At 58.9% G+C, this 14,474-nt stretch overlaps 1 protein-coding gene across 2 annotated transcripts in view; it reads left to right on the forward strand.

The window, feature by feature from the left end:
- The first annotated feature begins 324 nt into the window (after positions 1-324).
- The window catches only part of MDFI (MyoD family inhibitor), a 15,049-nt gene continuing 899 nt past the window's right edge, over positions 325-14,474 (forward strand). The window contains exons 1-4 of one of the 2 annotated variants that reach the window (XM_012720826.1): positions 325-340; positions 1,894-1,980; positions 8,474-8,656; positions 11,967-12,191. In XM_012720826.1, the coding sequence (XP_012576280.1) occupies positions 1,905-1,980; positions 8,474-8,656; positions 11,967-12,191 (484 nt within the window). In that variant the 5' untranslated portion in view covers positions 325-340; positions 1,894-1,904. Of the gene's footprint in view, positions 341-1,619; positions 1,759-1,893; positions 1,981-8,473; positions 8,657-11,966; positions 12,192-14,474 lie in introns of those variants that run through there. The other variant, XM_004673462.2, reaches the window with a different exon arrangement.

Raw genomic sequence — 14,474 nt, forward strand, 5'->3', positions numbered from 1 at the left:
GGTGGTGAAGTCCAACCCTCAGGTCCAGGTAAGCTGGTAAGAATGCAGCTGTCCCAAGCCAGGGCGCGGGCGCGTCCCGGTGACTCAGCCCTTGCCAGGAAAGGGGAGTCCGCCCCTCTCTCCAGAGCGCCCAGACAGCAGTCGGATCGGGACTGGCTCCCGGGGCGCCAGGCCAGGCCCGGGCAGAGGCAGCCCGGCCCTGGGAGCAGGACCCCCTCCTCCCGGCCCGGGCCCCTTCTTCCGGCCGCAGTCACCTGGTCACCCGCCGCGAGAGCGTGACCGGCGCCCTGGGGGCCACGCAGTCCTGGCCCCGACGGTGCCGAGAGGAACTGCCATCGCGGTAAGTAGCGACTGAGGCGGGTGGGGAGGGCGGAGGCGAAGCCCGAGTCCCCTGCTCGAACCCCCGCTCCCAGCCCCCAGCTTCAAGCCGGAGCTGGAAGGCGGACTAGAAGAACTGGCCTGGCGCCGCAGCCGCCTCCTTAATTGCTTGCTGGCCCTGGCGGCGGAGCCCAGACGCGGCTTCGAGGCGGCCCGGGTGAAGAGTGGCCGAGACGCTGTCACCCAGAGGGCGGGCCCCACCTGAGGATCGCCCCACCCCCACTCCAGCCCAGCCTCACTGGGCGCTTGCAAGCTTTGCACCCTCCCGGGTTCTCGGGCACCCGGCCCCCCCGGGGTGACGCCGAGGGCCCTAGAAACCCCTCCGACTGAATGCCTGGCCAGGCTGATTCCTACCCTCGCGGCCTTTAGGAGGGTCCCAACTCACAATTCCAGATGTGCCGCCAAGCTCCCCCCCTTTCCCTTTCTCCTCGAACCCACAACTTCGAAGACCTCGGGTTTCAGTGTGGGACCTAAAGGACAGAACTCAGAACCTCTCTTTGCCTCCAAAGTTGGTTTTTAGACACAAATTCCCGCGCACGTGGTAGGTGGGGGGGGGGTTGGGGGGGAACGAGGGCTTCTCTGAGGCACTGGAGTCTGGGTACTTGGGTAAGGGGTCTTCTCAGAGGGACACTTCTGTCCCGGTGAGCTGAGGCCCCTGAGCCCAGGCTTGGGACACCGGCTTAGCCCCAGCTGAGACCCAGAGGATGGGCAAAGCGTGCGGGAAGGACTGGAGCACTCCCATCTTTGGGATGAGACTTTGGGGGCCACAATTATGCAGACAATCTGCCTGAGGTGTTTGTGGTCACGGCGGTCGCTTTCTCTTGTTCTGATTTTTCCGCCAACTTTTGCAGAGTTTAGGACTGGTGAAAGGAAATGTGCATCCCGGCTCTGCAGCCTGGTGTGGAGTCGGGCCTGGGGCAGAGGGTTGGGGGAGGAGGTTTGGGGAGACTGGGGCCCTGCTCTGAGAGCGCGGAGGAAACAGGCCGAGTCGGCTTCCTGTGGGGGCTCTGGCCGCTGCGCCCCGCGGACAGACGTGTCCGGACTGGGCTGAGCCGGGCTGGGGGGAAAAGGGACGTAGTTGCGGGGGGGGGGGGGTGACTGGGAAGGCAAGGGGCGGGGAGAGGGTGGGCCACGGAAGAGGGGTGGGGAGAGGCCAGCAGGGGAGGAGCGAGGGGGCTGGAGGAGAAAAGGAAGAAGGAAGGGGGCGAGCGGGGCGAGCTGGCGCCGAAATGGGAGAAAGGAGCCAGTGAGAGGGGAGGGGGCGCCGGGCGGGCACCGCGGAGCCTAGTGGCCCCTCGGCTGGGCGCCTGCACCTGGGGCGCATGGCCGGCCCTGCGCGGTGACCCCGCTGGGCGAGAGAGTAACGAGCAGCTTGCACGAGTAAGTTAGTCGGTGGCCGGGCTGGAAAAGGGGTAGGAGCGCATCTGTCGCCAGATCCCCACCGCAAGTCCCCATTCCCCCCGCACGCGGGAGGGGGGGAGTTGGCCCCCCCCTGCTGAGCCCTGTTTTCGGCAGGTCCCAGGCCGATGTCCCAGGTGAGTGGCCAGAGCCCCCCTCACTGCGACGCGCCCCATGAAGCCTCCTCTGCAGACCCGGGCCCAGGTAGGATCTGGGGTGGAAAGCAGGGCTGGACCGGAGCTGGGCTGGCGGCTGGGAGTGGGAGGGTGGTAATTCTTCCCCCTTCTCCAAGGGACTTGGGGAGACGGTTCCGGGGAGCTTGGCTGCGGGTGGGAGCTAGGAGTCTGGGTATCCAGGACCTGGTTCAAGGAGAGTGGGGGGCTGGGGGATGGGGGCAGGGCCCCAACGGAGGTGGCTGTTGTGCCAAGTTGGCTCCAACTCTTTCCCCACTCCCAGCACCAGACACACACACACAGCAGTGTCTGTCTGTCCGTCTGGGATCTGTGTCCAGACCGTTTCTGCCCAGTGTGTAAATATTTATGGGGGCCTCAGACGGGGGTAGGGGTGTCTGAGTTTTTCCTTCCCTTCCCCCAACTCAAGCAGAGCCCAGCGCTTCCCGAAACTTTTGTCCTCCGCGAGCGCGAGCGGCTGCAGGACCGGTCCCGCCCCTCCCTGCCCTCGCGTCTGGCTCGCCTTCCTCCCCACCGGGGCCTGGGCAGTCCCCTCGGCTCCTGCCCTGCGGGCCCTCGTCGCTCGCTCTCCCTCCCTCCCCACCTCCCACCTCTTTCCACACCCACCCACCCCCATCCCCAGCCAAAGTGCCCACGACCCCATTGAAATGCCCTGCCCTTCCCCCAACGCAGAGGGTCCGTAACCTCCCAGAGATTCCTTTGGGAGCCTCCCAGCCCTGGAAGGGTTTGACTCCCAGAGGGATGGTCCGCCCTGAGCCCTGAAGGCCCCATGCGTTTCTCTTTCATCCTTCTCACCATTCAGAAGTGTAAACTGAGCCTCCTGCGGAAGACAAGTTCCAGGAGAGTCAGCAACATGTAGGATTTGTTCAGGAGCACAATGGGGATTTCAGGACTTTAATCTCTGCTCTGTTGTACGGCTTTCTTCTGCCTTCCTCGCCCCTCCCCCACTCGCCCTTTCTCCTCTCTGAACAGGACTGTCTGGGCCTGGACCCCTGGCACTAACTCCCTGCATGGCCTGGGACAAGTACCTTCCCTCCTCCGCCTCAGTCTCCACATCTGCCCATTGGGCTTCTCTACCTGTTTGAGAGACCTGTCTCAGCACCCCAAGTCTACCTAAGGTGGCTGCTGTTGTGGCCACTCAGGGTTGTGAGGTACGACAGGGGCCCCTGAACCAGAGTGAAGATACAGGGGTGAAGCCTGGTCCGGGGCCAGCACATAGCAACTAATGGGTCTGCTGTACATTCCTCCACCCCGCAGACTCCCTGTGGGGGCTGCTGGAGCCCGGGACTTCTGTGGAATAAGCTCTAAGATTTGGGCTCTTCCAGTCCAGAAAGAGATCTAGGGTAGGGAGCTGGAAAGGCGCTTTCTGTGTGTCTGGGGACCTTCTCTCTGACTCCCAGCCTCTTTCTGGGCCTGTTGCTTCTTTCCCAGCCTCCCACTTTCCTGCTTTCCTCCTGTTCTTATCCATTTCCTTGGGCTCCCCTCCTCAAACTCCTCCCAAGATCCCCTCCCCATAGAACCTATCCAGAGCCCCAAGTGGGGGAGGAAGGAGTGAAGTACCCCAGGCAGGAGTCAGGGCTTGGGTGTGCCTTTGGGAGGGTTAAGCCCTGGGCTGTAACCCGAGGCCCCCAGCCCCAGCAAGCCCCCTCCCCAGCCTGGGCTGGGCCAGACAATGTGGCTTTCATAACACAAGGAGGCCTTGGGAGAATGAGCCTGCTGCCCAGGAAGCCCAAACCGCAGGAGACCCAGCCAAAACCCCACAGACGCCTGAATCCAAGACCAGAATCCCCCACGCTCCATGCTGAGCATTGACAGAACAGCAAGGCCTGGGTGCTGCCCCTGCGGGCCCTGCTGACTGGGCCTGGAGCCAGCCAGCCCCTCCCTCAGCTTCCCAAGACCCAAATAGGTGCGGGGAGGTTCAGGGCCATTCTGGTGGAGGCACAGGCCCAGCCCCCACACCCTTGGCTTCGGTAGTGTTCTCCTCCCCACCCAGCCCTGAGAGCCCCTGAAGCCTGGCTCCCTAACCCACAGCAGATTTCTGCCCAGCACTGGGGCGTCGCATTCCTGCTCTTGGTTCTAAATTGAATTTCCTGGGGAATTGGAACCGTCAGAACTAAAATAAAACCAACCAACCCAGCCTAAAAGGCCAGCTCAGACCCTCTCCAGCCCTCAGCCCGGAGGTCTGGGACTGTGAACAGTGTGCAGGTGTGCACCTATCAGGTCTACTTTCTACTTGGGATTTGGGGCCAGGTGCCACCCCAATCTTCCGTCTCGCCTCTCACCCTCTGCTGACTTGAGGTTGCTCTGGGGCCACAGAGAGTCACTTTGCTCCAGATTCAGAAGCAAACTGTCCGTTAATTAGATTGCAGATGTAGGCTGAGACTTGGAACACCAGACCAAGAGAGACTGGAGCATGGAGCTCCAGGTGCCACCCTCGGGCAGCTCACGCCTGGCCCTCTTTCTCCAGAGCTGTCAGGGGGGAAGCTGACCCACTGTCCGCAAAGATGCTGGCCAGGCCTGGGCCGAGGGAGCAGACATGGGCCTCTGTCCACTAGTCAGCGACCAGTTGGCTGAACCCCCACGGGCACTTTCCAGGCTCGGAGTGACCCACTCCACCTGGAAGAGTTCTCCCTATTCCTTCACAGGCCAGGAGCACCCCTCAGCTAAGTGGACAGCAGGCAGAGGGGGCCCACAGGCTCCCTGCTGAGGCAGCAATAGTCTGGGCCACCCGTCAAATGGGTGGATCTGAACACGGCTTTTTCGCTCCTCTCAGGGTTGACTTTCCAGACCTTATCTTGTATTGGGGGTGAGAGCATATCAGGGAAATGGGGGGAAATGTTGCCTTTCTCCATTCCCCCTTGAGGATGGGGACCTGGAGGGGAGAAATATAGCTTCTGCTAAGACCCCATGCTCTGGTAGGGGGTCCTGTGGCCAACGGTCCGACAAAGCAGGTTTGAGCTGGGTGAGCAGAGGGTGCCTCGGACAGGGCCCCCTAGCACTCCAGCCCCCCTGCCAAAGGTGCCTTGTAGGAAACACAAGCTGCACTTCCACACAGCAGCCCTCGCCTTTGCCGGCCTCCCTTCCCTTCAGCTGCTGCTTAGATATTTACCTCTCTGATTGGTCAGCAGGGTCTCATGACCATGAGAAGTGCTGGACTCTGGGTCTCTGGTCGAGCACCTGTGCTCCACCTGTTCCTTAGCAAGAGCCATTTCTTGGTCCAGCATCTGGGCCTGGGGGTGGAGGCTCTTGGGCGGGAAGTATCTCACCTGTAGACCAGCTCTTGCTATCTCTTATACCTCTCACTGTGCTTTCCACATCTGGGCGCTCCGCTGGGTTTCCTCTCGCCCTCAAGGTGGCCACCACAGAAGGGCATCTGCTGGTTGCCCTCTGCAGCCCCACCTGGCTCTGGGAGGCCTGCACCTGTGTTTCAAGGCCGAGATGGCTGACTGGATGGTCTTTCCTGCCCGAAACTGCTCACCCACAGTGGCAGCTTCCCGGCAGGAGGGCCCTCCTTGGGACTTAGTCCCTGCTCTTTCTACTTTGTTCTTCCCACCAGATTCAAGGTCATCAGCCCCCATAGGTGACTATTAAGAGAGGCTGCCTGGAGAGGTGACACTTGGGGTGAGGGCCAGAGATGGGGACCAGCGTCCCAATGCCTCTTTCTCATCTTCCCCACTATACCCTAGGCACTCAGACAACTGCTGGGTGCCTTCACTGCAGGACTGAAAGGGTCACCCCTGTGCGCCCTGGTAATCTTAGGAGAAGGCCTGGGAAGACCTGTTGTGCCTTAGCTGTCCTGGGGGTACACCCCCCAAGGGCCCCAAAAGGCCAACCCGCCCCCTCCTTCAAAACCAACCGGGGGGTCCGGGGGCCGCCGTCCGCCGCCCCTCCCCAAGTGTCCCCTTCTTTGTAGACATTGCTTTACCAGGAAATTCCTTAAACATACACACACATACATGCACACCTCCAAGAGGTCAAGAGATGAGCCTCGCTTCCAGTTTATAGATGTCCCTTCTGGAAATCTTGCCCCCTCACCCCTTAGTACTCATAAATGTCCTCCCCTCGCACCTCAGAGCACTGCTCAGACAGAGACCTGGTCCCTCTCATTTTGATCTAGCCTGTGCTTGACATATGCTGAGGGCGTCATGCTGCTTAGTGAATGTTACACCAAAAAGGACTGAAGGGAGGGAAGGAGCTTAGGAGTGACCCTCGGCATGATGCTAGGACTCTGCTCAGCACCGCAAAGCATTTCATTTACTTTAGCAAACCCTGGGGGGGAAGCATTAGGACCTGCCTTCCAACAAGGTAACCAGAGTGCTGGTCACCTGCCCAAGCTGGTAACTGATGAAGCTGGGACCTCCTGGCTGCTGGCCGAGATAGCTTCTTCCCCTGGAAAGGTCGCGTCATGTTCAGGGTCATCCCTCTGGGGACTGGAGGCGGGGGCTGTGAGTTAGGACGCCCGCCCTGAGCCTCCTTTCTTAAGGTCAGCTTGGTCTTGGCCCTCAAGAGCGGTGTCTGAGTGGTGCCAGGACCAAGCTGAGTGCAAGGAGAGGTGCCAGTGGCACGCCACATGGTTCTTCCTCCTGTGGCACTGCACCTGCCTGCTCCCAGGGTCCTAGCTGAGTGGCCACCCAGAAGGTATCTGGTTCTCTCTCACTACCCCAGGCAGCAGAGGGGCGCTCATCAGGCCCACAGAGCAGGGGGACTTGGGGGAGAAACCGCCTCTGCCTCCCCAGAGTAGTAGGAGCCTGAGCGGCCCCCTACACCATCTGCTGCCTCTCCTCCCTGACCCAGCTCCTGTCTCCAAGCAGGGCCTGTGGTTTTCCCGGGGCGGCGCTGGCATGCCCACTCCTCCCACACCCTCAGTGCTACCCTCTGGGTCCCCCCCCACCCCCGTCCAGCTAGAAGAGGCCAGGGTCTTTGGAACAGGATTGCTGAGGGGTTCCAAAGATCAGTGGTCACTGAAGGAGGTTCAGGGCCCAGGGAGGCAAATGAGCCATGGGATGGTCCCCTTGGGGTGTTCCCCCTACCTGCATGTCTCACATTAATTGACCCCTCTAATTACTCTTTCCTCTGTTCCCTTTCTCTCTGTGTGTGTCTCTCTCACACACACACACTCATGCACACACGCGCAGTTGCAGACAGTTCAGAGGACACCGTGTGATACAAACCCCCCTGTTCGCTGGGCTGGTTCTGTCTCCAGACCTAATCTTTGTCCCCGTCTCCCTGGGTGCATCTCACTAGTGGCCTCTTCGTGCAGCGGGGGCTGGTGGGCTTGCTTGTCCTTTACTCTCTGGGCTCCCTGCTCTCTCTCTTCATCTCTCTCTGTCTCCCTCTCTGTCACTCTTCCTTCCCTTAGGCCCTTTTGGTCTCGTGTCTCTGTGTCTTGTTTCCAGCTCTCTCCTGTTCCCAGTGTGTCAGGTATGTGGTGTCAGATGCACGCGCTCAAGGCCCTGTCACTCTGCCTATAGGGCCTGGTATCTGATGAGACCCAACTGCACCCCACACCCCATAATTTCCTGGCCTTGACCCTTGTGATCCCTGGCATCACCCTCCCTGCTCCCTGCACCCCCTCCGGCCTCCCCACACCCGTTGACTGTGGGAGCCTGGCCCCTTTCTGTCTCCTCCACCCCTCCCACCTCACTTGTTCCCCTGGGCCCAGGGGCCCTAGTCCGGCCGCCCGCAGGAGCTGTGGGTTCGAAGGTGGCTCCATTTCTGCCTTCCGCCCACCCGGCATGGAGGGGCTGAGCCAGGCCCTGTAATTACACGCGGCTGCGGTCCGTCTCTTCCCAGCCCGCTCAGGCTGGCTCCCTGTCTCTCTTCCTGCCTGCAGCCCCCCTGCCTCAGACCTGATTCTTCTACTCACATCCCGGTTCCTCTCTCTGCCTCTTGCTGTCTTGCTCTCTCTCTGACCCAGTTTCTCCCTGTCTGCCTCCCTCCCGCTCTATAGGCATCGGCTCCCTTCTTCATGCCTCTGCGCTGACCCGTCCTTATCTTCCTCCCATCGCTGACTCTCACTCCTGCCGAGCCCCCCCCTGTCCAGGCTGCCTGTCACTGCCTTCTGTGGCTCTCTCCTGCAGGCCCAATCTCCCACCTCCCGATGTGCTATCTCTCTGCTTTTCCCTTTCACGGCCCCCACGATTCTCTTCTCTCTCGCTGTCACGCTGCTGCCTATCTATCTCTCCATCGCTGACCGTCCCTCTCTGCCCTCCACACTGGGCTCCTGCCTCTCTCCCCACGGCCTTCATCCCGCGCAGCTCTGGCCCTCTCCCTGACACCACTCACGGGGCACACACTCACACACCCTTGCTCACTCACAGGCTGTGCTTTGGAAGCATCTATTTTAGAATCTGGCACTATTGCCAGGGAGGGTGAGGGCTGGGTAACTGGTACAAAGAGACCAAGAACGAGGGCCCCAGGCGTCCTGGGCTGTGGGAAGAGGACGGTGGCTGGGCAAACAGAAGGGCACCAGGAACATATCCCTCTGCCATCTGCTTTTTCCCTAGCCCAGACCCCACCCCTCCTGCCTGGGCAGGAGGTAGTTGCAGAATCCTCTCATGCTGTGGAGGCAAGACTAGAGGAGGGCTCACTGGAGGAGGTGGCAACCCCCATGCCCCAAGGCCATGGCTCCGGGGCTCCCCAGGGCCCGGACAGCACTGACCTCGATGTCTCCACAGAAGCTGTGACACGTGAGTCCTAGGGGGTTGGGGGGTAGGATGGCAACATGTCAGGGTGCTCTAGGGAATTCAGCCCAGATGGGCTGGCAGAAATGCCGTGGGTGCCCTTGGGAGCCTGGCGCTGGGCTGGCCTCGCGGGGGGCAGGCACGGGAAAAGCATGTGATAGGTCAGTTCCTTCCTGTCTAGGAATACCTGCGTGCACAAAGTGGTCAGGCTGTGCAAATGTGGACACTCTCCAGGCAACAGGGGTCAGGCCAGGAAAGCATGGGGCAGTTGCTGTGGGCAGAAAGGAACAAAACGCAGCTCCATTCCCAGGTTTAACTCAAGGTCTCCAAGGATATCCCGGGAAGGAGAGGCTTCTTCACCATGGAGAGCAGGGGAAGGGGCAGCCAGAATCCTCTTGTCACGACTGACAAGACCTGCAAACTCTAGAGACACATGTGCATGTCCCAGTTTTCTTTCCCCCCAAATCAGCAGGTCATGAGACAGCAGGATAGCAATTGCCAGGCCCACTTCACGGACACGGAAACCGAGGCCTGCAGAACAGCTGGTCCAGACTCAAGCTGGGGAGCGAGGTGTCCTGACCCAGTGCTCTCTCCCATGCCTGCCCGCCCAGCTGGCATGACCGAGCGGGGAACCGCCTTTGGCCAGGGCCAGGGCATCTGGGGCTAAGTTGGACTCCCTGGAAGTCAGTTACCAAACCCTACTAGTGCACTGCGCTCAGCCTACTCAGACACACCCACCAGCAGAATCGAGAGAAAGAGGTCAGTGGCCTGGCCACCAGGAGGGCCCTGATGGAAGGTGGACAGTTGCTCCTTGTGTCTGTGGGCCCCGAGTGTTTGCTCTGTGACTCAGCTACCACGGCCACCCCATGGTTGTGGCCACAGGCGCGCTCTGTGTCTGCCCACACCCCCAGGCCCTCGGCTCACCACGCACTCCTACCCTCCGCTATGGGGCCTGTGTTTAGGTAGCAGGGCAGGGGGCACCCAAGCTGGCCAAGGCCTCAGTCCAGTTACCCTCCATGGGTCCAAGAGGCGAGGGCAGGATGATTCAGGCCTGGCCACTTCCCATGGCCTGAGCCCTGTTTACCCAGATGCTGGCACCAGCCACGCCTCAGGGCCACAGGCTCCTGGCATGGAGCCACTCCGGAGCATGCCCAACCCCCACGATCCCCCAAACCTCCACTTGTCCTGTCTCCTTTCTACTCCTCTCCGTCCCCAACTCCTTCACCTCCTAGCTATGGAGGCTTTGACAATTTTTTTTTTTTAAGATTTATTTCTAAATGCTTACAGAACTGGGGTCCAAGCCAGAGGTGTGGTGGGTGAGAGGAGTCACCAGAGACACAGCGGGGAACAGAGCAGAAATACACTGCTGAGGTAGCAGCAGGCAGGTCAGGAGAAGTCTGCTGCACCAGGTGGGCCACCTCCCTGGTTGGGGATCAAACTCATGCTGCAGTGACTTCTGAGAGCTTCATAGTGCAGAGCTTTAACCCATTGCACCACCTCCTGGCTTTGGCAAATTTTAACCTCTGGGCCAAAGACTTTAAATCTGTGAAATGGGGCCAACAGTGCCACCTCTGAGAACTCACTGCACACAGAGCCCTTCGCACTGTGCCTGGTAAGTAGTAGCCACTCAGAACATGTAAGCTACTAATTATAAGAGTGGCGATTGCCATGATGGCAGTGGCTTATTTCGCAGGCCTCTGTCTCCCAACTCCTACCCCCACTTGCCTGTCTGTCCCGTGAGTCCCAGATTTTAGCCTCCCGGTTAGTCCCACCTCAGCCGCATCCTGGCTGTGTGTCCTTGGACAAGTTGCTGAACCTCTCTGTGTCTCAGTTTCCTTGGGGGTAAAAGGAGGCAACTGCCCTACAGAGAAACATAGAATATTCAGTGAGAAGATAATCAGGGTGTGAGGTGCTGGGAGCAGGAGCTGGCACGTAGCAAGGGCCACATGAGCCCACCCCCATTAGGAGAAGACTCGGCCCCTCAGCCAGGCCCCTCAGCCAGGGAAGTGCTGAGGCCACCTTCCTGTCTCCTAGGCCTCCAGCTTCCCCACCCCCAAGGTAGCTCAGCCTTCCACAATTCAAACACAGTGACAGGCCCAGAAGAAATTGGGGATCAGAACCCAGGCCTAAAAGATTGATGAGCCCCTCTTTACAGAGGTCATCAGGCCAGAAGGTCCTTTCTGGGAGTCAGGGGCCCTGAGCAGCTGAAGTGTCCCAGAGCTCTGTGACCCCTTCTTGGTCCTCTCCTCCAAACATACACACCTGTTCTCATCTCTTGAGACCAGAACTGTGCTGTCCAGGTGAGAAAACCTGAGCAAAGAGAGGAAGGCGTTGGGTGTTTGGGGGCACCTCCGAAAGACCAGCTTCTTGGCATCCCACTCATAAAGCTGAAGTTTGGTCCTGCAGCCTTAGATGAGGACTCGGGGTTCCTAGCCTTGGGGATCTCCCTGCGGTCCTCCTTCTTCCCTTCTTTCCCTCCACACCCGGTTTGCCAAAGGCCCTTCACCAGGCTCTTCTTGCCTGTCTCCCAACAGAGCAGGGGTGAGGGAGCTGACGCAGGAGCAGAAGATAGGGGGTTGCGGTGAGGAGCCCCTGGATTCCAAGACCAGGGCGTTCATCTCCAAACAGATGTTTCCAATAAATCACCCAGCGCAGGAAGGGCAAAAACAGCTGGGGGCTTGGCAGAGGACTGAGTGAAGATTAACTGCTTCACTGCTGTCCTCCCAACCCAGCCTCACCATCATTCCACCAGCATCAGGCTGTGCAAATCCCAGGTCTCCAAAAGCAGGAGATTGGATTTCTTTTTTTAAGATTTATTTATTTATGCATACAGAACTGGGGTACAGGCCAGAGGTGCAGGGGTGGTGAGAGGCTCACCAGAGACAGAGTGGGGAGCAGAACAGGCAGATCAACGAAGTACACTCAGGAGGGGTCTGCTCCCCATGTGGATCACCTCTGGGGATTGAACTCACACTGAAGCGGCTGCGACCAGCTTGCAGGGCTGCGACCTAACCCATTGCACCACCAGGAAGGGCCTGGAGAATGGGTTTTAGTGGCTAAGAAGGTGGGGTTCCATGCTCTGAGTTCCACCCCTTGCCTGGCACCTCTCTCTGTCTTTTCTAAATCTGGGAGTCAGGAATCCGACCCAACCCTGCTGCTATTTTAAGGTGTGCCTCTGGCCTCAGTTTCCCCACCTGCAGAATGCAAGTCTGGCTAGGACCCCCATGGAATATTTCAGAACCAGGCAGACATGATTAGCTCTCTGGGAAGCTTGTGGAGCCCACCCTTTCTCCATTACTTTCTCTCATCTCTCTAGGCCAGCCTCAGGGGAACCCCTTGGGCTGCACCCCACTACTGGCAAACGGCTCTGGCCACTCCTCAGAGCTGGGCAGTACCAAGCGGTCTGGGAACGGTGCCCTGGGGGGCCCCAAGGCCCACCGGAAGTTGCAGACACACCCATCTCTGGCCAGCCAGGGCAGCAAGAAGAGCAAGAACAGCACCAAGTCAGCTGCCTCCCAGATCCCTCTGCAGGCACAGGAAGGTAAGCACCCCGCCCCCCACAGAGAAGGTACCAAGAGCAGGCGCTCTCCACCACATTGCCTCTTGCACTGCAGAGTGGAGACTCCAGGCCACTGGATCTGAAGTTCTGGCTGGAACTCAGGAGCCTGGGTCTTAGTACCCACTCTCAAGGAGGAGACCCTTGAAATGTGCATGTTTGGGTAAAGTGAGGCATGTCTGTGTTCTAAAGCCAGCCCCTTCCCATCCCTGCTGCCCCAGAATCACTGTAATGAGGAATGGTACCATCTGGGCGCTCTTCGAGGAGTGTTTAGCGAGAGCACTTAGCAGATAAAGTGATGCACCAGCAGATTCTCCATCGGGGTGGGCCAGGGGCTGAGGTACAGTAGGCGGAGGTCAGAGGACCCAGCTGCACTACCACGGTTTCTGCCACACAAGGTCCTCTGGGGGGCCACCTGGTAGCCAGCCCTCCCACTCCCAGGCTTCAGTCCAGCATGGGCTAACAGCTGCCTGGAGCTCTGTGATGCTTGACCTTCACTCCAGAATTTTTAAGTGGTTTCTGTCCGGCTGGACGCTGGCCTAGTTGTCTGCAAAGAGGATTCAGTGTGCAATTTTTGCACGAGATGTGTTCATGAGCCTCCCGGTCCATACAGCAGCTTCTGCCCAGCAGTCTTATTGATGTAGGGGTGTCTGTTCACTTAAATATACTAAGCATCCTCTGTGCCAGGCCCTGGGTGTGCTGGGGACCCCTTCCATGACCTCATGCAACTCTCATGACCAAGACAAACAGGTCATCACCATGCAATGTAATAAATACTATGCCGGGCTACAGGGGCTTATGCAAATTCAGGGGGCACCCACCTTAGCCCAGGGGCACCCACATTAGCTGCCTAGGAAGGCTCTGGAGATATCTGAACAAGCCTCAAAGGAAGCACCTAGCAAGGAGGACAGAGCACAGCGGGGAGAATGGCTAGTGAGGATTGTCAAGGCGAGGCATGGTGGGAGGTGACTCCAGCAGGCAGGGGCTGGGAAAGAGAGGTCTTTTGAAATCACACAGAGACCTAGACTTTATCTGAAGGGCAACAGGGAGCTATTGAAGGTGTTTTAGCAGGGTAAAGACCTCATCAGATCTGCATTTGAGGAGAAGGCCCCTTCTGTCCAGGTTGTAGATGGATGGCCAGGGTTTCAGCTAGACAAGACCCAGTGCCACCGCCCAGGGGTGGAGTGGGAGGGTCAGGCCCTCTGTGGCAGTGTGAGACTCCCAGACGACCAGCAGCCTTGTTCCAGGGACGCACTGGGTCAGGGACCTGGACACTGCCCCAAGGCCTGGCCTGTGGCCGAGGTGGCAGCTCAGCACCCAGGCAGCATGCTGAGGGCTTGACTGTTGACTCCAGAGCCAACTTCCCAGCCCCACCATTAATCAGCTGGTGCTCAAGGACAAGCTCACACATTAATTCACTAAACATTTATTTCCTCGGCACCTTTTCAGGGACTTGGGATATATCAGTGACCAAAGAGACAATGATGCCTGCCCCCGGGGAAACTTGTACCTTAGTAGGAGAGAACTGTTATTCTGGACAGTGATATGTCTGGTGGCGACAGCAAAACAAGCCGAGATGGGCAGAGAGATGGGGTGCTGTGTGGGTGTGTCTTGGCAATAGTGTCCCTGGTGGGGAGGGCAGCAAAGCTGGGGACCACTGAGTGCGGTCACTGAGCTCTTGGGCTTTAACTCTGGGCATAACGGAAGCCATCGGACAGCTCTGAGTCCAGGAAAGATGGAATCTAATGGGGGTTTTACAAGGATTTCTCTGGCTGGGATGGAGGAGATTTGTGGCTTGGGGACTAGATGGAGGATGATCAATGGCAGGGAGGCCAGGGAGGAGTGGGTGCAGGAGGGAGAGGAGCAGAGCGGCAGGCTATTTTGAAGTGACTGCTCTGTGCCTCAGTTTCTTCATCTGTATGAGGGGCTAATAGTAGCTGGAGTGTCTGCAAGCTTAAATGAGTTTCATTCATGCCCAGTACTCAAAACAGTGTTCCAGAACTTCTCATCACTGGTGTGTTTGTTAAATAAATGACTGAGAAGCGGAAGGTTCAAGCTGGGGTGGGGTGGGGGGTGGGCAGTGTGCTTAAGAGCAGGGTCTCAGGAGCCAGGCTGCCTGGACTCAGTCAGGCCTCATTCTGGGGGGGTATGTATAACTCTATGTCCCGGGGTCCTCACCTATAGTCCCCCCACTTCAAGGAGCTGCCTAGGGTTGCCCGAGGTTCTTCCCTGTGCAAACAGCATGCCCAGTGTCCCCACCCCTTACCC

This window comes from Condylura cristata, unplaced genomic scaffold (assembly GCF_000260355.1).
Source record: "Condylura cristata isolate star-nosed mole 26May11 unplaced genomic scaffold, ConCri1.0 scaffold00001, whole genome shotgun sequence".
In the NCBI taxonomy this organism is placed as follows: domain Eukaryota; kingdom Metazoa; phylum Chordata; class Mammalia; order Eulipotyphla; family Talpidae; genus Condylura; species Condylura cristata.